Below are 25144 nucleotides of genomic sequence, written 5' to 3'. Positions count from 1 at the left end.
ATCTGTTAAGTTGTCAGGATGTAATTTTTTTCCGGCAGTAGCTTCGTAATATTAGCAGATTATTACATCAGATAAAATCGTTTACCGACGAATAAAAAAAGAATACCGTACATTATATAGTTGCATAACATTTTCTCCGAGTAAAATTTGTCTTGCAACGTTATTTATCACTAAAGTTACTAAAATTAAAAAAAGAATAGTTCGAAAAAATTATATTAAATTTTTCATATAATAATAAATAATTCTTTCATAATATCATGTACTCATTTTATTAATATAATCATATTTTTTATATAATTATATAATTATTAAAATAAATGTACAATAAATTTAGTGTTTATTAATGGAGAAATAAGTTGTAATTATTTGTCTATTCAAGCAACAATTGTATTACGTGTCTAATATTGCCGAAAATATTAATGAATATATCAAACGACCACGGATAACTATCAAAATGCGTCCGATAAGGAATTTAGACAGGCCCTCGTATTCGTGGAAGCTGAACGAGATTCCGTTGTTTCCGATTTATAGTCCTCGTGCGCTAACGAGTTCCTCTTTTATGTGATAAGAATCATCTCGATAACGGTTAATAGCTAGAACAAGAGGCGCAGAGAGGGAAGGGACAAAGAAGATAAACAGGAACCGAGAAACAAAAAGAATCGACAGACATATCATTTCCTTATCCCCCTTCATCGCTGCTCGAGAGCGTAATTCACATATCATAAACCGAATTCCAATTAATGAAAAGATAGATACATAGCTTCATGAGTCCGTAAATATCCGCAAACATTTGCACACAGAATCCGTTCTGCCACCGTTTTTAAACAGAGTATTCATGTGTATGAAGTTAGCCCCACACTTTAATAAAATTAAAATAATCGAAATTGTACTGCATTGTACTAGTTTTGTACCAAATTGTACCGTAGTTAATTTTTTGAAATCACGCGCGGATTTCCAAAAAATCGAAATTTTTGAATTTTTTGAGTAGCCCCACACTTTTCGAAAAATGATTTTTTCTCGACTGTACTACATTGTACTAGTTGTACCGAACGTTGTGCCGTTTGAAAAAAATTCCTAACAAATTTGGATTTTGAAAAAAACGAGAAAATCGAAAAATTTTGGACATTACGTAATTACGGCAAATCGGCTATTTTTTAAGATATCAAAACGCGGCCAACGAGGTTCGAAAGAGAATCGTTTGTACCGGTTTGTACTGCTTTGAATTTCGTTTGCATCTCAACCGGACCGCGTTTCGATATCTTAAAAAATAGCCGAGTTACCGTATTTACGTATTGTTAAAAATTGCAAAATTCGGTACTTCCGGTCCGGTTGAGGTGCAAACAAAATTCAAAGCGGTACAAACCGGTACAAACAATTCTCTTTCGAACTCCGTTGGCCGCGTTTCGATATCTTAAAAAATAGCCGATTTGCCGTAATTACGTAATGTCCAAAATTTTTCGATTTTCTCGTTTTTCTCAAAATCCAAATTTGTTAGGAATTTTTTTCAAACGGTACAATGTTCGGTACAACTAGTACAATGTAGTACAGTCGAGAAAAAATCATTTTTCGAAAAGTGTGGGGCTACTCAAAAAATTCAAAAATTTCGATTTTTTGTAAATCCGCGCGTGATTTCAAAAAATTAACTACGGTACAATTTGGTACAAAACTAGTACAATGCAGTACAATTTCAATTATTTTAATTGTATTAAAGTGTGGGGCTAACTTCATACACATAGAGTATTTTTTACTTTGTTTCGTTTCGCGTTGAAAAATTTATTTTTATAAAATAATTTTTTTAAAGCATAATAAAATTTTTTTTAATTAACTTGAATGCTACGTGTAATATTATAAAGCTAGATGGAATAGTACTTATTAGTTTGTTGCGATCTTTTTATATTATCTTTACGCATTCCACATTCAAAGCCGTGAAACCAAAAAGCAAAAATGTCCCGGAAATATTTATTCCGGTAGAATTATTTGTTTTATCAGTGTCAACCTCGCGGCTGTCAGGCGGTTCATCCCTTTTATTCTTTGTATATTTCATCGTTTATTGAACGCAAATATGAAAACGGAAATTTCGAATAGCGTGCACAATATCGCACACCGTATAACATTGTTTCGCTCATATTAACGCAGATTTATGACCGCTTGCGCAAATCTAGGACGAAACTTTGGCGCGACTTAGCGCATTTTCGAGAATACAGCATGTATATGAAAACCGCAACGAAAACAAACGCTTTTAGCAGCAAGACGCTGGTAGTTAATTCACGGTGCGTGAATCCTGAATGCTTACATAAGACAGAGATGCAAATTTTGGAACACACCGAGGTCGTTTATCCAACGAGACGACTTGAGACGAGATGCTTTACCATAAATATATTTTCCACATCTGACGTTTTAATGGTAATAAGATATTTAAATTTAAATGTCGCAGAATTCTATGGAAACCGCAATACATCAGTGTAAAATCACGAAATCATATTTTTCAGTGATTTACATAAAAATATTAAATATTTATATATAATAATATTTGTACATAATATTTTTATGTTTGCACGCTTGCGTGTGAAAATATATAATATTTTATATGCGATAATTCTGTTAAAGTTATATTGACAATAAATTTCGTTGCTAGAAAATAACATTTAACTGTATCTCCTGTCTTTAAACGCTTCGTGCCATTTAACTCATTATCAATATAACGATAGCATTCTCCGTGCCTTTCAGTGAATGGTAAGAAATTCTCCCGCGCTGTATCAGGTGTGCCGAACAAATCGATCCCCGATGCTACGCGAGAGGCCTTAACTCGCGCGCCGAGATCGTTCGAGATCCCAACAGGATATAGCCGGACCTTGCCATGATAATTCATGGTACGGTAGTGGTTGCTGAGGAGAAATACGAGAGGAGCTAACCCAACTTATTGCATCCGCAGATGTGATCCTACGCGAGGCGTGATGAAGGGAGCGGGGGGCAAGCGATGCGGTAGAACTGCAAAATTCCGGCGCAACGTACGCGTCATTTCGGACGTCTAAATCGTAACGTTTCCCTGGAAACGGTCATTCTTTAGTAGGTCATATCCCTCGCCGGGGCTTTATAAGTCTTACCATGTTCCGTTACAATCTCGTACTACGCTTTCAATTATAACGTACATGGATTATATATGAAATCTACATATGTCTTCCAATTATTATTCACCCAGATATTTGATTCATAAAATTAGCGACATTTTATATTATCGATTTCCTTATCCAATTTGCTAAATTTAACTTATAAAAAAAATTATATATCTGGATAAGAAAAAACGGAATTGTAATATCTTGTAAAATATATTAAAACGAGTTTAAAGTTAAAACACGTTACTAATTAGAAAATAGGATCAATGAATACTACTTATACATAAAAGCAAACAAAGTTTGATCAATATTTAAACATTAATTTAAAAATCTATAGGATATATGTACATTACATATATATACCGATCTTTTTAACATTAAAATATATTATTTAAAAAACATTAATAAATAGAAAAAATACATACACGAAATCGAATTTTTTTAAATGTAAAAATTAACGAAAGTAAAATCCATTTATAAACATAAAATCACTTGAAAATAAGCATGCGACGTAATTTGATACCTTCCGCTATCGAGAGACGACAGGCTACTTTACGCTGTACCTAATAAAACCATCGCGTCACGAAGCAAAAGAAGAGAGAACTAGTGAGACGCAAAAAGCATCGTTTCCGACAAGGCGGAAGCAACGGAAGCGCGCGCAAGTAAACGAACTGCCGGCGTTGCTTAACTACAGCACAGCCAGTGCGGTAATGACGAATAAACTTAGTTTGCAGTCAGCCCTACGAGACCGAATATATTCCACCATCGCCACGTTTTCTTCAGTCTTACCAAAATAATTATATTTATAGCAGATTACACTTCGGTTGGTCCGCCGGAAAACGCAAGAACGATTATTTTCAAAACAATAAAAATAAATTTATTTTTGGAAAAAATGCCAAGTGGATTTTTATCGTTCAAATTATCATTTGTCATTATTAAAATTCGGAAATTGCTGTCTCTTGCCTGATATAAATTGATAGCAAAATTTTTGATGTATTATTTCTAATTATATCACTTAATTAATTCTTTCAAACCAAAAATTAAAATTAATACTTTAAAACAATTTTACCGCCCCCATGAATGTCGTAAAAGTTATATTATTTTTATTTAGAATTTTTATTTAGCGCAAATTTGAAACATCTGTCTTAATTATTGCATGATAGAACGGTGAAGTTGCCGTCAATTAGATTAGCAAACTACCTCTAAGTAACTGCCACCTCGCCTGCAATGCGCTTTTTGTGCATACAAACTGGTAGGGAGTTAATTACTGCGGGGCACGTAGTGGTTTCTTTCCTAGGAACAACAACTATAGCCGATAATAGGACTTGTGCTGATTAAAACAAAACCATAACGTACATTAGTCTTACAAAAAAAGCTTTGATATATAAATTGATTAATTTGATATATAAATTTCTCGAATTCCGATTACGAAGTTGTCACTGATATACCTTAATTCACAAAAATTATATTCAATGATGTATTAAGGTAAATGCGAATGAATCGAATCAATGAGCGAAGTGAATCGTCTTTCGGTATTTTACAATATCTGGAAAAATTGATTCAATTTAAAATAAGTACAAATAAGTATCTGTGAGATAAAGTTTTTTTAAATATAATATACTTTGAAATTTGTCAAATTGACCAGCTGATCTAATACACTCACGTTTGCCATATCTAACGTAGCAATATTATCTTTCATAATATAATATCTTTCATAAGATTGTACAATTAAATAATTTTATTTTCAAATAAAGTATGTGTTGATTCGATAATTCGTTTAATACAAAAAATTTCAGAAATTTTTATCATCAATTTAATATATATATATAATGTATAAAACATTTTAAAAAGAATGATTATGTTAATTAAAATGGAATTTAACTTGCGTAATACAATTAATTTAAAACTTTTTATTTCTAATAAATTATTAAACACAAATTTCATTAAATTCAGAAATTCTCCATTGTGCTTTTATTACTAATTTTATTAAAAATCAATAATGATTATAAATTAATTCATATAATAAATAATTAATAATCCAATAATTATTTTAATTTTAATTTCCATTATTCGTAAGTAACTCTAAATTACTCATTGTTCAATAATTATGTTCGTTAATCGTTCTAAATGGATTTCTGTCTAATGTCATTTGATAATTGGTAATGTCGTCACTCATATCTCTACTAACGTTGCTCAACTTCTCTAAATTTCTAGAAATTTCAACTCTCATCAATCGTAAATTTAGCGCCGACGTTCATCTTCGTAAATTGTCCACTCATCCACAAACTTTTTAACGTCCTTTTAAAAAAGTTCACTCTCGAAGCGATCCACTCGAAACATCCATAAAGTGCGATGTCGATATTTGCATATCGTAGATATATATGCAAGATATATATGCAAGATGAAGTGCTAACTAAACTAAATTTTATGCTAATGAAATTCAAACACGAATAAATATGAGAAATTAAACCTACAAAAACTAATTCAATATTTCAAAGCGTTCATAGAATTTTTTATCCATATCTCAAATTCCTTATTAAATTATAGTGGCATTAATATTAGCAGAGCGTGATTCTGTGTGTGTGTGGTTATTAAGGACTCTTCAAGCTATTTTAAAGAAAGTACATTCGATTAAAATAGATCAAAGTATATGCTAATTTGCTTTTCACTTAATCAGAGTCATGGAGTTCTATCTTGGTTGAAATACTTTACTTTAGGACGCACGTGCAAGCAATCCTATCTCGCGGTTCGATAGATTCTCAAATATTAAATTAATAGATATTGTTTGCGCCCGCAATCCTTCGTACACATCAATCGCCAAAGGTTATCGATAGTTTGCGTATACAGAACGTATCCAATATTTTCTTTCTATTGTATTACAGATTGACAGGTATAAAATCAATCTTTCTTGAAAATGGAAACTCAATTCTGTCGTCTTGGAATACTGTTAAATTAATATCACATGTGTAATTTTATGTTAAATTATCCACACTTATATAATTTTTAGGGTTTACTTATTAATACGTGTCTGCACTTGTCAAGTGCACTTGTTTAGGTAAAAAGAAACATTACATTCAAATGCGCGAAAATTAAATAATATTACGATAGCATTCGCGTGTAAACAACACACGTGCTCTATGTGGACGCAGCAGACATGCGATCCATTCGGAAGCCGTAGCTACGTCCGGGAATTTAATATCTCGCTAATTGCGAATATATTGTAAGAGAGTCGGGGAATGGGAAGAAGCGATATCGAATCCCGCCATTGCAACTTTTTAATCGTGGCGCAATTTAAAATAGCATCACGGTGTTTTGATTGCATCGATATCGTTGCGTTGCGACCTACCGATGCGCGACGTATCTCTCTGATGCAGAGAGATACTCGTTTCCAATACTCTGTTATCACTGAACAATAATAACTTCTATTGACGTTATGAAGTGCTATGGCGAATCAATATATATTTTGAAATGATTTACATTAGCATCATGTCCATAATAACATAAAACGCGCTGGAAAAATGTATAAAATTTTGCAAAAACAGACAAAACGAGAGAAAAAATGTAAGTTTTTTTAAATAAATATGATTATCTTATTTTTCTTAATTTCATTCGTTTAATTTACATTTTACACTTGCAAATTGAACTCTATTCTTTTACTATTTAATTTGTTGTACAAGTTTATCGTTAAAAAAAACATTATTGTTAGACGGTATTGAGTTTTGCATGATGTAACTATTTTCAAAACCAATGAGTGGTTAGTAGATAAAAAAAATTCACCTGATCTACCTCAGTCGCTGAATATTTGGTAAGCGCAAACTGTAGCCCCTGGAAAATTTTTCGCGAACAAACGCCGCTGGCGCTACGCGCCTATCGAATTGCGAGTATGGAATAAATGGTTGTGTATATCGGTATGTACACCCATATTCAAAGTCAGTTAAAGTTACGGTTACAATGAATACACGTAATCCTAACGAGAACTCACTCTGATAAACTCGTATATTTTGTCCGTCAAATAATTTTATTCGCCGGGTTGGTTAAAATCGCCTAAACTTTCTAGCGAAATATATTTTAGTTTAAAAACGTCGACAGACATGATTATTATCTTTTAGAGATAACAAGCCATTATTGAGATTTTATCGCGCAAAATTCTAGTATTATATTCTGTTCCATTATGGTTTAAATATCTTTATGATATAAAAATTCAATACTCATACATATTATGAATTTCATACTACGTTATAAAAGTTGTATATGTATATATTACAACACAATATATTACAAAACATAATATAAAAATTTTATACTATGTTTTATGTGTTATAACTGTACATGCATCTGTATACAAGATGTATATACTATAAATACATCATACAAGAGAAAAAATTAACCTGAAATTTGTCATTCCTAGGATCTTCTTCTTTGATAACAAAGCTTTGAGGTACATTCCACATATGACTTTATCTGCATACTTCATGCACTTTGCAACAAAATTGACAGATTTATTCGAGGAAAGATTTATCTCAATTTTTATTTACATTCGCGGACAAATGTCGTTTGAAATTAATGATCGTATCCGACTCACGTTCTAAATGTTAGCAATGACCATGTGAAAACACGTACGGTTTTGAACCGATTTCGAGATCACGTCGTAATAGCATCATATTAAAAATCGCTCCGTCTAAATAGACCTTTAAGCACGCTGACGGCTCTCCCGTGCACACGACGAGACCTTTGTGCGATGGTGGTCAAAGCCCTTTCGCTATCGATCGTGTCCGTTCTATCGTGAGTAGTTGGTAACTTTAGCCGCTGAAGTTGATCAATGAGGCGATGGTCACGACGGCATGGCATAGACGTATTAATACCGACACATACAAGACGCTGGATATATAAAATGTTTAATAGTCTAAATGATCTCTTTGCAAAGTGAATCCAATTGCAACAATTTTAGATTCTACTTCGCACGCGATTTATCACTTCGATATACGACTTTGTTACCTGACATGACTTTATTATCTTGAATGTCAGAAACACACTCATTACTTGTTGCAAATTGTATTTTGCTTCTATAATTTAAAATTTTTTTCGAATTACAATCAAATAACCATCATTTATATCACGCCAATTAAAAGAGGGCCGTTTATTATAGCGTTTAAAAAAATATTGTCAAAATATTTGCTTATAGTCGATGCACGCGGACAAACAACTGAATCTAACTTTACATTGCACATATTGCATTGTCAGAATAATACGTAACGAGTGACAGGAACACCAAAAGTATCTCCGCGACAAAATCTAAAGGACATAACACGCGTCACATTTCGGAACAGGACTTTCGGTCTACCGCGCTTGCGGCTCTCGCACGTGCCGGAACACGTAGACGCCGGACGTAAAATGACGATTTATTCGTAACTAAAAGTTTTCCAACTGATCCACGTAGCCACATATATCTACAGAACGTCCCACAATTCAAGGTTATTCTCTTTTAGCGGGAATTATTATATGTACTGGTTTGTGAGTATTTCTGATTATAAATATAATCCTTTTAACAAAGATTTATTAATTTTTACTAATAAAAAAACTGTAAATCTATATAAAAATGAAGGTTTTTAGCAATTAATGTGAATCCGCTACAACTATTGATAAGCGTGAAAACGAAGTGATTGTTGATACGACGAGTTCTTGGTTTGGCCTTTGGAATCCGTCGAACGTGAGGATAATTTTGAGATATTCTGTGCGCTAAGAAAAAAGCAGCGACTAGGAAAAGGCCACGTCGTGTCTACGTGCCCATGATATTTCGAGCCGGTCCTGTATCGTCGCCGTATCGCTGACGCTATGAGAAACCACGTTAACTGCTTGGCAGCTTTTAGACCGCCGACAGTAACTCGCGCACGATATACCTACGAGCAGTGCAACTTACGGATCCTCAAAGCAAACCGCACATTAGTGATTCAAAAGCACGCGAACGTGACTGGAAGATCGGGATATAATATTTACCGTGCGAGATGCTGCGTGCCGCGCGACAAAATTAATTAACGCCGTCAGCTTTGAGTCAATGAATAATCACGTCAGTATGAATCTCTTCTCTGTCTCTCTTGATTAAGTAAAAAGATGAAACAAGAGATTTAAAGAAATGAGAAACAAAAATTGTTAACAAGAATTTACTCTTCTAATAATACTATGTTATAGTACGACGGCACTTCTTGCATTTATTACAGCATGAAGAGATTAATTAAAATGTTAATTCTGCTTCATTATTTCTGCAATAATACGTTTAATCTAATTAAGTAGGCAATTATATATATATATATTCGCAACATTTTTTGCATTAAAAATATGTATCTAATAATCTTCTATGCAAATTATTATATACAAACTCAGTTTGATATCGTTTTTATCGTAAAATAACATTCACAATTCGGGCGACAACATTGACTCCAATACTTCAATTATTCACGTGGTTATTCATTAACGGTTCAATATGCAGCGAATTCCGAACTGAGTTATTTATGTAAATATGTATAATGCACCTACTTTGCATGGAAACTATTCGCAAGTCCGACAAGTGACTTTGTGCAATTGTTCGCGCGTATCCCGTTTCATAAAATACCGGCGATCGTAATTAAAGCGCGAGCGGATGATCAATTCCCCGATACGAAATCACAAGACGGATCTTGAACTGCAACTCCTAGCCCTTTCATCGCCCTTTCACACTCCTCATATATACGCGTCCTGCCACCATCTTGCCAGTTGTCGTATTCGAAATGCAACCCCCGGCGTCGGTTGCAACTAGGTCACCGGCAATTACGCTAGTTATTCACTTGGCTATGCTAAGGTAGGGAAAGGAGGGGGCTATCGCGGCGGGCTCGGAATTTAAGATTCGCCGTGCATGTGCAAGCCGCGAGGGGTTGGTCCTGCGTCCCTCTCCGCAATGTCATCTCTTTGCCTACAGCATTACTTACGATGCTGCTACATTCCGCAGCTCTTTGAATTGCGTTTTTATCTTCGCGGCTTCTTAAAATTCTACTCGCCATTCACGCTAACTTGCTACTGTTAAAAGAAGCAATCGCTTTTAGATTAAGATTCCAGGCTTGAGAACTGTATTTAAACAGCGATAGAGAGAGTCTACTTGTGGAATATATTAAATTACTACCAAAATAAATGTTATAATAACAAAAAACCGCTCTTCTTTTCATATATGTAAAATTTCAAGATTACTTATTTAATAATTAAGAAAGAGTTGAAAGTTAATATTTATCTACTTGTTATTTTTAAGTAATTAATTAACACAATCTTTTGCCGAATCAGTCGCGTAAGTTTCCCTCAATCGTTCATATAATAAATAATAACACAATAATTGTATTTTAATGATAATAATTTAAGTGGCGTAGTAATGTGACAATATTGAATGATGAAAACTAAATATCATTTCCAATAGCCATATCTAGGATATATTGCTTTTCGTATTGCTAGTACACACGCTTCACTAGTGATGTTGACCACACACAGAGTCAAGCGATGTGAACCTGTTGACAGGCAACCAGAAGCAACACCTGTGACATCAGAAACCATGTAATAATCTGTCGCTCTACATCACAGCGCGACCTCGTCAACTTGATGCATATGCGAACCATAAAATACATTCTGCATTCCGAAACTCAAATCTAGATCCAAAGATATTTCAAAGATTGTGACAGTGATCCTCGGATGCGAATAACGTCTCAGTTGGAAACAGCAAGACGCGACGAGAAACTTCACTACTTAAGAAAATATATTAAGCAAGTATAGATTTAAAAAAAATAGAAATTTATATATAAAATAAAAATGTGTTTTTAAAATCTCATGTTAAACATTTAGATTGTTATTATCAAAATGGTAATGCTTTCTGCTTTGATAATATTTTACTAATATATTATTAAATATAATACTTTTATTCTTATTTACGTACCGATAATGCGTACATTTTCACATGATACATGTACGGTCGAAAGTTTCATGTGCACATGTGCGCATTCATGTACTAGAAGGTTAGTTATCTCATAAAGAGGATATAGTGGAATACTTCGAGTTGTCAAATTATCATTTCTGCATATGCATAAGCGCAACGGTGATGTAACGCAACATGTACATTTAAAAGCGCTTCGCACTTTGCGTGAACAAGCAATGTAACTTGACGCGACAATTTCCGGTGTTATTAGCTGTTTTGTCATATGCCGTTTCCCACAAAATCTTTGCAATATTATACATTCACATAGGTATTAATTATAATACAATGACTTGTATATTATACACACACATATTGTGTATTTTAAATAAAAAGAATTGGAAACAATATCCATTTCCACATCTGTGACAGATGCAATTAATAGTACTACACAACGTTATTATTTAAGAAACAAAAATTCAAATTCAGCTTTGCGATACACGTCGAAATCTGAATAAAGCATACAGAAATGTATGTTCTGTACACTGCAGAACTATTCCTTTCTCCTTTTAAATCCGATCACACGAGAGATTCATCACAAAAGAAGATTTATTCAAGCTATTTTTCTTACGGTATTCCACAATCGATAGAGAATAACATTTTCGAGATATTTTATCGCTACGGCATATATAGCGCACACAATCGTAGATGTATTGTCCAATACATCTTAAATGAGCCGACACACTTGCCGCGGAAACTGCCTGTCCCACGACGCGATAATATTTTTAACACATTTGCTCATAAAAATTCCATCTAGCCGCCGACACTCGAAGCGAGCGCCGAACGTCACCTGCAGGTCATGTCGACATCGTATAATATCCTCGGACCGACGCATCTCGGTTTACGACGTGGCTCGTGAAGTCGTTACACATACGTTTCACGGCGAGCAACTGGCCCGGAACCAGCCCTCGACCGAGGCAACTGCGCGACCTGTCCCGCGGGACTGACGGACGGTGAGAGAGACGACATTGTTGTCCTTGGAAAGCGACCCACGCCGATAAATCGCGACACCGAGCAAGTTTCCGCGAGACCGGGCACGATCGCGGAAAAGTGCAAAAATGGCGATACTCCATTCCGAGCGTTGGAAAACGAATCAATTCCCGATGGAAAAGTTTCGGCTGCTTCCGAGCAAAGGCAGAACTTCGGCAATACTGAAGTGAGCGGATGGAGTCGCGCGACACCTAATATCTACGACGAATCTATTCCGATCGAGTCCCGTGTTCGTTCGACCATTCGCACGTTGACGGTGAGCGTATTACAGTCAACGCGAGTAAACAACAAGTGATCGCGCTTTCGTCGAACGAAGAAAATAAATATCGGGGAGACGATAGATCATCTTTCGGAGAGAACACGTTGTCGATGAACCATTAATCAATATCTCATCCAAATCTCGAATTCTGTCGTAAAGATCATTAAAAATAAGATAGTTTTTATATAATAAAAACTTCTTCTCGTCATATTTCTTTACATTTAATAATTGATTTCAATTGCTTGTTTCTTAAATATCGCGTTTTGATTTATATAATAAAATTCCTGCGATTTTTGCATCTCGAATTTCTATATTCCATTATTACAACGAATTTGTTCTCGTTAAGATCTTTCGTACTAATAGTCGCGAATAATTAACAAGTGCTGTATGTTCGTGATTTCACGTTTATTGCGTTCGTAATGACGAGATATCGCATCGCGTATCCATTATTTATTCAATCGATAGCACACCAATGTTATGCCTATAGATTATCGTTTGTCCGCTGTTTTAGCACACTGTTTCAGATTACAATGCTGAGATTACCGAGAACGGCGCAATCTCCTCTCGTCTCTTTATTCATGTATGTATGTTTGTAATATGCACGAATGCGAATGCAGGACGAAATGCACGCAAGTGGATAGATATATATGCAACACGCGCCACGTAACCATCGCCGATGCAGTCGGGTCTAATCTGAACTAATCATACACATGTACGGTAACGTAATCTCCAATATCCTCGGTTATATTGAATGTAGGTGTGGACGCCAGAGCGAGAGCCGAAACCTCTACGCTTTAGTTCAAACACACGCACGCACGCTAACTGCTCAAATGACTTCTTGCAATAATGAAGACGTAATGAAGACATGTCATAGCAACGCGTGCGATATTACTCGACAATCTAAATATTAATCCGTTAGTCGCAATTTTCAACTTTAAATACTTTTCAATTAGGCCACGCGTTAAATTATCCAAAGATTTAAATATATCAAAGATCAAAATATATAATTCACAAAACTCTTTTTTTAGTGTTACTCCATAATAATTACCATTAAAAGCACATATTTAAAATACACAGCTAAATAAAAGTTATAAAATCTATATCTGAAAAAGCGTATAATAATCGCGCAATACTAATATCATTAACAATAAAATTTTATTGAAGCATTTACACAAATTCTACCTATTTCTTATATATGAATATTAAATTTCGGATTATATTCGAATTGCATTCAACATCAAATAATAATTCCAACGAATAATAAATAGCACGACCAAACGTCGATTATTACAAGCGCGTTTAAAAATAAGCCGTTATTACTCGCTCGTGTTGCTAAATACGATGATTACATTAATAATCCTTTTACGTAATAATCAGTTCGCGAACGTTATGAAATTTGAAGTAGTGCCCAGCGGAGGAAAAATGTTTACTGATTATATAAAACATGCCGTTTTGCATTATTGGAATTTATAAATAGTTTAATCAAGAGAGCGAAAAATATTAAGATTATCAATTTTTAAGTATATATATATATGTATACGCCTTTATTATGATCAGCGTGTCGATCATATTATACGGTAAAAGAGTTTTCATTTTATTAGAGAAAATAAAATTAATTTTCTAACTGCACAAATCAAGCAAATTTTCTTCCAATGTTTTATAACAGACTACTTAATGATTTTTAACGCGTCTTTAAATATTTTTAAATAATTACACTCACTACACATGTGAAATAGATTTTTTTTATCGAATAATATTTGTCTAAAAACTCTCAAAAATAACTGCAACACTCGGTATATTCTCGACTTCACCACTTCAAAATCCATTTCCAACTGCAGGCTCTACAGGAACTTCCACCAAATTCTTGTTAACGAGTGTCCAATTGACCAGTCTTTAAACGGCTCGTTAAAACTAGGAGCGATTTAACAACCATCTCCAGCTAACGAATATAGAACAAGAAAATTAAGAAATCGTCAAAGATTTAACGAACATCATTTGATTGAAAGACATAATCGTTCTTTTGTCCCAATTTATATAACTATTTCCGATATCCGTGCCGTCCAGAATGATAAAATATTAACGCGCGGTGATTAAATGAAAATCCTGTGAATCATTAACTCTAATAAATAAAAGCGACTAATTTATTATTTCACTAATGAATTCAATCATTTTATGAGGTAACTTTTAATCATTATTTACGAAGGTTTTAAAAATAAACCGAAATAATAAAGTAGTAAATCATAATTTCACTTAAATTGCTAATATTTCTAAGAGTTATTTATAAAAATTTATATTTAATAATTTGCTCGTATCTCACCTAAAATATTTTTTAATAAATTAAAATATATATAACTAAAATATCTTACAAATAAACCTCTACGAATTGCTTCCGAAGAATGCAAACGTTTAAACTAAATTGCAACTAAATTTTTTACAGACGCCGCGATCGAACGGGGCAAATCGATAAAGGAGAATGAGCGGTCCAAATCCATCAAGGATGTTCTGGCGCAAACCGGTGGAACCGCGCTGCTACCTTGCCGATACAACGGTCCTGGAATAGTAAGTACACATATACAGCGACGCGCAAATATGTACGTTTAATATGGATACACGAGGCGAAGAGCGCCATATGATGCAGCATATGATGTGCATATACATTATACGCGACCAATGCACACAGAGGAAATTTGGCTTATGTGTAGCACTATCGTATGCACGCAGAACTACGTGGCTATATGTATATTTATCCCCATCATAATTCGCCTGACCACATTGCATGTCGTAGTATATATAAGTACGGGTCTGTAAACAGATACGGCCATCACTAGCGTAAGCGGCCATCGCTGCGAGAGCACTCCAACTTTTTATTTGTGAAAAAAGTCGAAAGACGAATTTTATTAAACTAAAAAATTTACTTTATCTGTGGTTAAATGTCTGATTATACTTTCTACAAAGAGCGGGAAAAATTAAATTAAATCTATAATAAAATCTAATTACGTATTATATTATATTTCCACGAGATTAAGTAGATCATTAAAATTTCAATTTTGTTCATTACTTTGCAATTTCTTCCCTTTCACCAATTTAAAAAATATATTACACTTTTTTACGACAATTTAATTACACATTCTAATTATCTATTCTAACATTGTGTAACATTAACGTTTTCACGTGAATTGTTACGAAAATGTAACTTCCACTTCCAAATTAAGCAATGTTTTAATTACGCGAAACTTAATTCAGATACCAGAGCTCTCCATACTTCTTTCGCAGTTCCTTAAAGTTCCTTCGAAAACACGTCGTCCGTCAGTCTGACAAGACTCTCGTCGTACCCCGCGGGAAATATGCGCAAATTTTCGCGTGCAATTTCGTTCTACTCAACCCGAATACGGGGTGGTCCGTTTACAAGGAGGAAAACTAGAGTTCTCAGCGCGCCGACCGCCCGCGGTTGACGCTCTTGCAACATTAATGCCGCGAAATTGCATCCTAGCCCAAGAAGGAGGTCTCCCTTTCTTCCGCTTCGCCTGCCTCTCGCTCAGCATTCACGACAGCCCAGAATCAGGCCGATTACGCACAATGAAGTGCAATAATGGCGTAACGCCGAGGATGAATCTTGGGATTACTTGAATCTCGAAAAGATCAATATCTATTATCGGCATATCCTATAATGCGCGCGATATTGTTAAACATACGATAAAAGATCTTGCGAGATTATCGATATAAAATTTACTGGCAGGATGATTTGAAGATTTCATCGGCTAAGCTGCTCCGCGAGAACTTTGCCGAAGCCCTTAAATCTGCAACCATTTAAAAATCAGAAATTATTTTTCAACACGCTCAAATAAATATTTTTTTATCAAATCTTTTAAGGTAAAGTAAAAAAGGCATAATGTCTGAGATTCTATCTACTGTATAAATAAAATATGTTGATGTACTCAAGAAATGAATTTTTCACACCGCAAGAAAGATGAAAAAATTTAAAAGAATGGCTCGAGTATTTTCACCATATACAGGGTGTCCGATAATTGCTGAATCACCTCTTAGGTGCAGGTAGAGCGGGTTAAACCGAGTAGAAAAGTCCTCTATCGTTTTGCGATTTTCGCAATAATTAATGAGAAATTAATTAAAGAAGATCGGCCAATTTGCGCGAGTCTAAACGCGCGGCGAGAAGAGACAGCCCGTTGTTACGTGGTCGCTAGGACGCAAGGATCTAGCGTTACACACCGCTCGTATGTGCCGTTGTCATTTATAGAGCGCTCCTCCCAACGATTTATCGTGCGCCTAGTAACCAAATAACGGTGGGCTATATCACCACGGGTCTCTTCTCGCCGCGCTCTTAAACTCGCGCGAATTGGCCGATATTTTTTAATTAATTCCTTATTAATTATTGCAAAAATCGCAAGATAACAAAGGACTTTTCTATTCGGTTTAAACCGCTCTACCTACACCCGAGAGATGATTCAGCAATTATCGGACACCCTGTATATATCGTTATTGCATCCGCAAGACTGTATACAATCGCTATGATATATTTTATAATTTCGTTTCAGAACATTTACGAGGTTTGCGGCTTAAATGGAATACTGTGTTTGAATCGCTTATAAGACAGCAAGAGAATGATCGGACTTGCGGTTGGCAGCCATGCTGGCGACAGTGGTTATTATTCCGCAAGAAATCTAGGAGCTTTATGCAAAAACATTTGATGATAGTAGCAAAATTAAAGCAGAAGTGGAAGATATTTGAATAATAATAATAGAGATCAAAAATACAACTTAAATCAAACAATATCGATTTCATATGTTCGTTGAAAAATAGTTCCAAACATTTTAACACCAAAGTAAAATGTTATAATAATAATCTTTCCCGCCAGTTATTTGATGATGACCTAATTAATCTCGATCTCTTTCCTCACACCATTCGCGAATGCGGACAATTAGAGAGAACCGAATTTAATGATAACCGTCATCGCGTCAACAGAAATGTCGCCGTGTAATTGTCGGTGCGACCACTGCCGGCCAATCACAATTAGACCCGTCTGCATGGTAAACTCAATAGCTATGTCGATCCAGCGCCGGTTAGCCGTTTGTCAGAGACCGTCAAACTACCGCGATCGCAGTAAAAAAATATTTCAAATTCATTCGCGCTTCTCCCGGGCGATGTTACGTACTCAACGCGTGTTGTTCCGGCGAAATAGCGTGAGCAATTAATGCGATCGAAATTCGTTCCAAAGTGAAAAATCAGGCCGATCGTTTATCCGAGAAGAGAGCAAATGATTGAAGAGAGTACGCGTGCAATCTGTAAAGCGCCGTCTATCTGCCGGACAAGGATAGATTACCGCGGTAATCAATTTTGCCTGAAAAGGCCCGATATCATACACACATCGCAACAAAATAATGAGATCGCCGCGTCGAAATTCGCGTGGCAAGTCGCGCGGAACGAAGTAATAACTCTCGATTAAAGCGTGTTAAATTGTCAAGAAATAAAGCCCCGATTATCGGATGATTTGATTGAATTGCTGATGTATCGGCTATTAATCTCGCGAAATTATTTCTATTCGTTTATCTGTATTTTATTGTAATATATGAGAGAGAAAACAATATTATCCCTCTCGCACTCATTTTGTTTTTAATACCCTCTCAACCTCCAATATCGAGAAACATATTTAACGACACATTAATACGAAAGGAATTTAATAACACATAATGTAGTGCTGTGAAACTAGTGATAGATACAAAAACTTTTACGAAAAATTTTATTGTAAAAAAAACTGCAAAAAATATCACAAAGGTAATTCGATGATGGTATTCAGCGTGATATCAAATTACGAATAAATAAATGTATAAAAAAATAATTAATCGATACTACAACTAATTATTCAATTAAAATTACAGAAATGTGCTATTGCAAAATAAAATGATTAAAAGTTTATTTGCGCTTATCTCGTACATGCGTCTCACCACGCGCGTGTGTAAAAAGGATATTTTATTGTTACTAATCGCGATATGTGTCTCACGTGTCCGCATCAAGCCGTATAATAGCCCGCGCGATCGATAGGGCACACGACAAAAAGCTAACAAGGGCCGAATGAAAAGTAGATACCACTGGAATGACAATGCCATTCCTGCGGTCTTTGAAGTGCCAAATTCCGGCACTTCATTCGGCGCCAGCGAGGAAATTGCACGAGAGAATTGCATTTCCTTTGTCCTTTAAACCAGAGAGTATCGCGGGTTACCTTTGACCTGTCGTTGACCATTACTATTCAGATATAGAACACGCCCGATTGAGTGGCTGCTTCTATTCGTTGTTGTGACAAGTCTATTCGTGGTCAACAAATTATGCCTGTACGTATTACATTCAAATTTGATACGCGTGTTATGAATATCGTATTACACTGGAGATCAAAATCACAGCACTACATTGGAGATGAAAATTGCGAATTAGAAATTAGAATTCGACCGATCAAATAATCTCAGCTCAATTTGTTCTAATATATATATATATAGATCAAATTCCAATCTTCAATCTTTGATACATAATCTGATATGAGCTTAAGGCTTTTAATGTTCTTTTTATTTGAGTTACTTTGTGGAAAATAAAAAGTTAAGTTATATGATACATATCGTGTGTCGGAATTATGCAAAACGCGATTTTAAATCGTGCGCTATATTTTATAGTGTTCCACTTAAGTAAAAGTATTGCAGCACCTTATTATTATTTAGTACATGCGATATAAATTTTAATGCAAGGTTTTCCATTATTGCCGTATTTAATGCAACAAAGTGAGATAAATCAGCTTGGCCGTTTTTTTTCCTTAGGGAGTCATTCGAATATCAGAGCTAGAAATAATTAAAAAATAGAGTCAAGAACAATTAAAAAGGACGTTTTACACAATTTTTTTAAATAAACTGCAATAAAATTTTACTATGTGGTACATATAGCAGATTATTTAATACAAAAAATACGAACATTATAAAACAATGTTAATTTTTTAAAAAGTTTATAAAAAAAATTATTTCAAATTTAGATCTCGCTCTCTTTCTTTACTTTTTTTTAAAAAAGCACATACAGCGTTTTTTATAAATAAATTGTGACAATAAAAAAATAATAACTAGACATAAAGTAGATATAAAGTCATATTTTAAACAATTATCACAAAATTGGAATGTGCTATATCCAACTTTGAAATGTCCAATGTATCGCACAAACGTATCACTTAAATCGCATTGGACATCTTCAAGCCGGATATCGCTGTCGTTCGTCAAACTACTAAGCCAGAAATGATCCAATTATGTATGAGAACGGCGAATAAATTGCATGTTGACATTGAAGCAGCTTTACATCCAGCCGTGACAGTTACTGATATAATTACAGTTTAAGCTTCGGTCCCATCACCGACTATTAGTACGTGCGAACGGAATCTAGGATTGCTTCCTGCTATGTCCGCAACTGACTAATCAAATCGAGTTAAACGTTATTCTTGATAATTTGCAGGACGCGTTAATTTATTTCAACCGCGTTGAAATGACCCCTGTCGAGCTGGCTTCCACACCTTGCACAAATAAAAAAACCAATAGCGCAAAATTATAAGCTATTTATAAGCTTTCATATTCCACAAATTAAAATTTTTGAGCTCGTCAAGCTGAGCATGAATTTAATGTTTTTCGTGGAGAGGGGGGGGGGCTGAGTCGATATCGATTAAAGGTTGTTTGAGGACTAAGAGGGTGAGCTTAAAAATCGAAACTATATCAGTTCAAAAGCTCATAAATAGCTCTTAATTCTACCGCAAAGATTGATTCAATATTTTTATTTTTAAGCGGGGGGAGGGGGGTGGCTGAATCGATATCGACTCAGCCCCCCCCCCCCCCACGAAAAACATTAAATTCATGCTCAGCGTGACGAGCTCAGAAATTTTAATTTGCGGAATATGAAAGCTCATAAATAGCTTCTAATTTTGCGCTATTGGTTTTTTTATTTGTGCAAGATGGGGGGGTGTTAAAATGTCCGTGAAAAGTGTCCATTTTCATTTCACTAATATCTTCCGTATCGTTCGATAGTCTATTCTATTATGTTCCATTTATAAAGTTTTATTTATTAAAGCAGCTATTCACCATAGCTGTCATTATACAATTAAAATATTTTGGGACTAGTGTCAAGCATTATACTTATCGGTTAAAACTTGTCAACTTGTTTTGCATTGATATCTTTCACGGAACCGCTCAAAAATTAAACTAATTAATACGTATTAATACTTTGGAATTTTGTGTCGAGTTAAACTTGACACAGTGCTTTGCAATAATTCTTCACACAGTTTTTTCCAAACGGTAGAAACAATCATCGCTACCATTCGCAAGCTACATTTTTCTAATTTTTATAAACTTTTCTAGGTAACAAAAATTAATTGTTACATTCGTCTGATTAATGGCATTAAAGTGGAAATACTTAATATTGGATTATTTGTCGAAATTAATTTGAATCGTAAAGAATCGCATATAATTTTAATTAAAGGATTAAAGATAATCGGAATTAAAAGCTTCAGCTCTGACGAGTCGTTCTGTCTAAGGAAGGTCAAAGGTCATATGCAAACGATATTCTATTACCTTTTATTAAGATCTCTTAATTAAAGGCCCTTTTCTCGTTTCGATATTTTTCATTCAGACTCGCTGTATCAAGAATTTCCTGCTGTAGAAATTGTTCTATAGAGCGAATCGAATACCACTCAATATTATCTTGACGTCCGTCTCGCTACATCTAATCTCGCACTCCTACTTTTTCGGCTTTCGAAAGTTTCCCCAAGTTTCGTTAGTCGCGGACGAGCACGTGAACAAAGAGTGGAGATCAATTTCACGCCCTCGGATAGGAAAGTGGGGTAAGTGGATAGATAAGGGCGTGAGCCCGACGCCGAGCTGGCTGCCTAAGCGAGAGCGCGATCACACAGCGGGGCGAGAGAGCGGGAAGGACCGGTCGACTATGGGGTGAGAGCAATGGCGTGAGAAGCGGTACGACTCGAAATTTTCGTCCCCTCCGTATCTGTCCCGCCCGTGATCCTCCATCTCGCCGTCGTCTCGTCCTTTGCGCTCGCTCGCCACCGACAACCCCGCCGCCATCCTGCCGCCTCCTCAGACCGCCTCCTCAGACCGCCTCATCCTGCTCGGCAGCCTCGTTTGGAGCACACGTGCCACTGACAGCAGTTAATTACACCGCCGTGGAGTCAAAGAGAGAGAGAGAGAGAGAGAGAGGAGGGGGGAGGGAAGGAGAGACGTCGAGATGGGGAACGGGGAGAAACGGAGAAACGGCGAGTTAGCGCAGGGGGGATGAGGAAAGGAATAGCGCCCTGGACAATTGCATGCCGCTATCAAAAGTTGAAGTGACCGGAAGGACTCCCTCGGCGGCCCTCCTCCCGGCGTGAGCGCTTGCCACCGATTTCGGTGCGCTCACCGCAAAGTCGCCGGATGGCCAGGACCGTCCCCTTGTGTCCCCGTGCAAATGGGCATTTCACCGGAGAAAGATATTCAAACTCCAATTGGCGATGCGTGGACCCCCGTTAAATACTCAATTCAATATCAACATTCATTATGATTATTCCACGAATACATACCACAAATTTTATTAAATTCTTGTACTACGTGCGTAATATAATTTTTTAGAAAAACTAAAATTTTGAATCAATTTGAAAAACTTATTAAAATTAAAAGACATTTCTAGAGAAATAATCCCGTTACTTTACATGTGCTTTAGATTTATATCTTACTATTAACAGCAACGTTATGCAGTATATAATACTGTAAAAACACGGACAAAATATAAACGGATAGATATAACAAAATATTGATAAAATCATGAAGCAAAAAAAATTGTAAAAAAAAAAAGAAATACAATTCTTACAGTTTCCGGCGTAACAAATGCATCAATGCATTTGTACATTGCACAGTGCATTTTTTCTGATAACGATACGTCATAAAATATATCGTACAGTCTGTACGAAATACGCTGATACAATTCCTTAGCTACGAGCACGTGACGGTACTGGGGTCATCATGTTCTTTGTATCGTGTTGGTCACAGCCGGAACAGGGTGAGAAATTAAACGTTTGCTCGACCTAATTCCCGCCGAGCGTCTGGTGGAGATAATTGCGCGGCAGAGGTCGGCCTACGAGAGGCCGTCAAAACTTGGCGAAAGGGCCACAACGCCGGGAAAACAAGCAACTTTTAATTAGAAACCTACACGCGCGCGCGCAAATACTGCATGCACTTCGCCCAAAGACTCTGCGTTAGTTTAGATATTCGGCAATTAAGTGCCGATCCCGTATTTCGGAAACGGACGATTAACTCTCGTCTCGCCGCTGCTTGAATTTCTCTACGTCTCACGGAAAAATACGATAACAAAAGATGAAAACGATCAAAACTGTTTAAATTACTTTTTTAAATTCTTAAAGTTTACGACATGTTACGTTTCTATTTTTTCCATAAATACGGAAATCATGTTTGCACACAATTGCAAAGATTCTAATGTATAAGCAACCATAATGAACTGTTTTCTACACATTTTTTATTATTTTTTATTATTTTTTTTTATTAGATGCAGAAAAGAGAACAGTAAATTCGAAAAAAAATTAATTAAATTATTTGTAAAACAAACGTTTTACCTAGAAAAGATTTGTGTACAAAATGGCTTTTAATCACAAATTCTGGTTTGTCCCGTGTGTAAACTTCGTTATGTGTGCTTATCCCTTCATTGTCATTATCAAATAATCGATAATATCGGAAATTAACTTAAGAGAGAGAAATTAGCATTACAGGATAATCTTGAACGCCAAAGCGATAATTATTATCGCATAATTCTGGAGCGTGACGACGATATTCCCGCATTATCTGATTGACCGTAACAATCAGTCCTGCATTATCCCGTCAAAGGATGATCGTGCGTCTATGCAGAACGTCTATCGGGAATCACGTTCGGAATGCGCAAGCAGAATGCAGTGGCGTATATAAGCTCGGGCATGCGGAGGAGAACGTCGCACGCTATCTGGAAAGGGCTAAATCGGAAAGACACGTCGTATCTCAAATCAATTTGTCCTTTTGACGTACGTACAATGTCGCAAAAACGAGCACGTATTTTATCACGCTCTTTTCATCCATTTATATTTAAATCAATTTGGAATCCAAATAAATTTTACAATCAAATTTACAGTTGAAAATCAAATTTGCTAAAGTTCCTTAATGCCTTCAATTGTCTAAAATTCAAAAATTTATTCTAATATTTAGTTAAGAAAAAATACAATAGTTTCAGATGTGTATCTGCTTTCTACCAATGCGCGTTTCCGTATCGCGTAACTGTTTAAGTCAATAGCGGACGAATTTCTGCATGTCGAGACATTATATTATATATGTATTAGAGTTGATCAACTTGACAAAGCCTGAAGATCCCTTTTGCTCCGAATCTCCGCGAACGGTGCTTCTCAGCGCGAGTCACGTTTTACGCTTGTCAACCCACCGTTCATAAATTTGTAACAAGGATTATGGACGAGATCGCTTCATCGCAAGTTAATACGCTCTATTCGCCGTGATCTTGCATCGAATGTAGCAAAGTCATACTTTATTATTCGCAAATAATTCGTTTTTACGCGATTACTTTAATTGAAATTATTTAAGGTAGCCTTCTTCTGCAATCTACTTTTAAGAATTTATATTATATTTAAAAAAAAAAAAGATTAAAGAAATAGATTGCTCAAGCGACTATAAAAAGAATAACGCAACAAGTTCCAATATTTTGTACAGTTTTATGCAACAGAAATTGTTGATGAAACAATTAAACATTGTAACTTTCTTTCCAAGATTGATCAAACTTGCGTATTCATATTTATGGCGACATGAACAAACTTGTGGGCAAATAATTAAAATTAAACTAGAGTTATATTATCATAAAGTTACATTAGCATTATCATAAAGACAAATCTACGTTGCAATTGTATGTTCCCAGAAGAGATGTGCCAACATCAGAAATACGGGCCCGATGTCGACAATTAAACATCGATAAACGACACTAGCTTTATATATAGAAAAAGAAAAAACTAAGACAAATTAAAAATTTTTAATTTCTTATCATAATTATTTTAGAGTAAGAGATAACACTTGTGTGAGAAACAGGAGTAATATAAATCATATTTTGGTATTATATGTGGAAATAAATAAGTTTCTCTTGTAAATTTCTTGAGATATTTGAACAGCTACAGAACAAACAAACATATAATTTATTTAAGCATATTGCTCAATTAAAATAGACGGTCATTTATTAATTAGTAGGCAATATCCAGAGAGTTTAACGCATTTAAGTGCGCTTTATCAATCACAAGTGTCATTAATTTAGAAAATACATTCATTTCGACGTATAACATGAGAATAAATCATATTTCATGCCTATGTCCATTTTATGTCCCTCCCGAAATTATCCTATCATGATGTGTTGAAAAACACTTTTGTTTCAACCCTGAGAATAAATCGTGCTTATTTTATGCCTATTTTATTCCCTCTCAAAATTTTCCTATTTGCTCGGCGATGCCGAGTAAACTATTCTCAAAAATCTTACTTTTTCGATAAAGTAATACCGAAAATACAAGCTCGCCGATAAGAACTCAGAAACCTATTACTTTTTCAGGGACAACAAGCGACCGAAAGTTAACAAAAATTCCTTATATTAAGCTCACAATAAAGAAAAATTCGACGAGACTATCTTGGTATTTTACGCAAGATGCTTAGCGCAGAGCTCAGCTCAGTTTCCGCTATTTGCATCCAAGACTCGAAATCG

General features: G+C 35.3%; 2 protein-coding genes across 12 annotated transcripts in view; one reads left to right on the top strand and one right to left on the bottom strand.

Annotated features, from left to right (window-relative positions):
* The window catches only part of LOC105671611 (uncharacterized), a 149362-nt gene that overhangs the window by 89344 nt on the left and 34874 nt on the right, over positions 1-25144 (bottom strand). The window lies entirely within an intron of this gene.
* The window catches only part of LOC105671620 (neuronal growth regulator 1-like), a 225160-nt gene that overhangs the window by 173511 nt on the left and 26505 nt on the right, over positions 1-25144 (top strand). For both annotated transcript variants that reach the window (XM_012365916.2, XM_067350200.1), the window contains one exon: positions 14781-14902. In XM_012365916.2, the coding sequence (XP_012221339.1) occupies positions 14781-14902 (122 nt within the window). The remainder of the gene's footprint in view (positions 1-14780; positions 14903-25144) is intronic.

Source organism: Linepithema humile, chromosome 2 (genome assembly GCF_040581485.1).
Source record: "Linepithema humile isolate Giens D197 chromosome 2, Lhum_UNIL_v1.0, whole genome shotgun sequence".
In the NCBI taxonomy this organism is placed as follows: domain Eukaryota; kingdom Metazoa; phylum Arthropoda; class Insecta; order Hymenoptera; family Formicidae; genus Linepithema; species Linepithema humile.
This window is presented reverse-complemented; position numbering and strand designations above follow the sequence as displayed.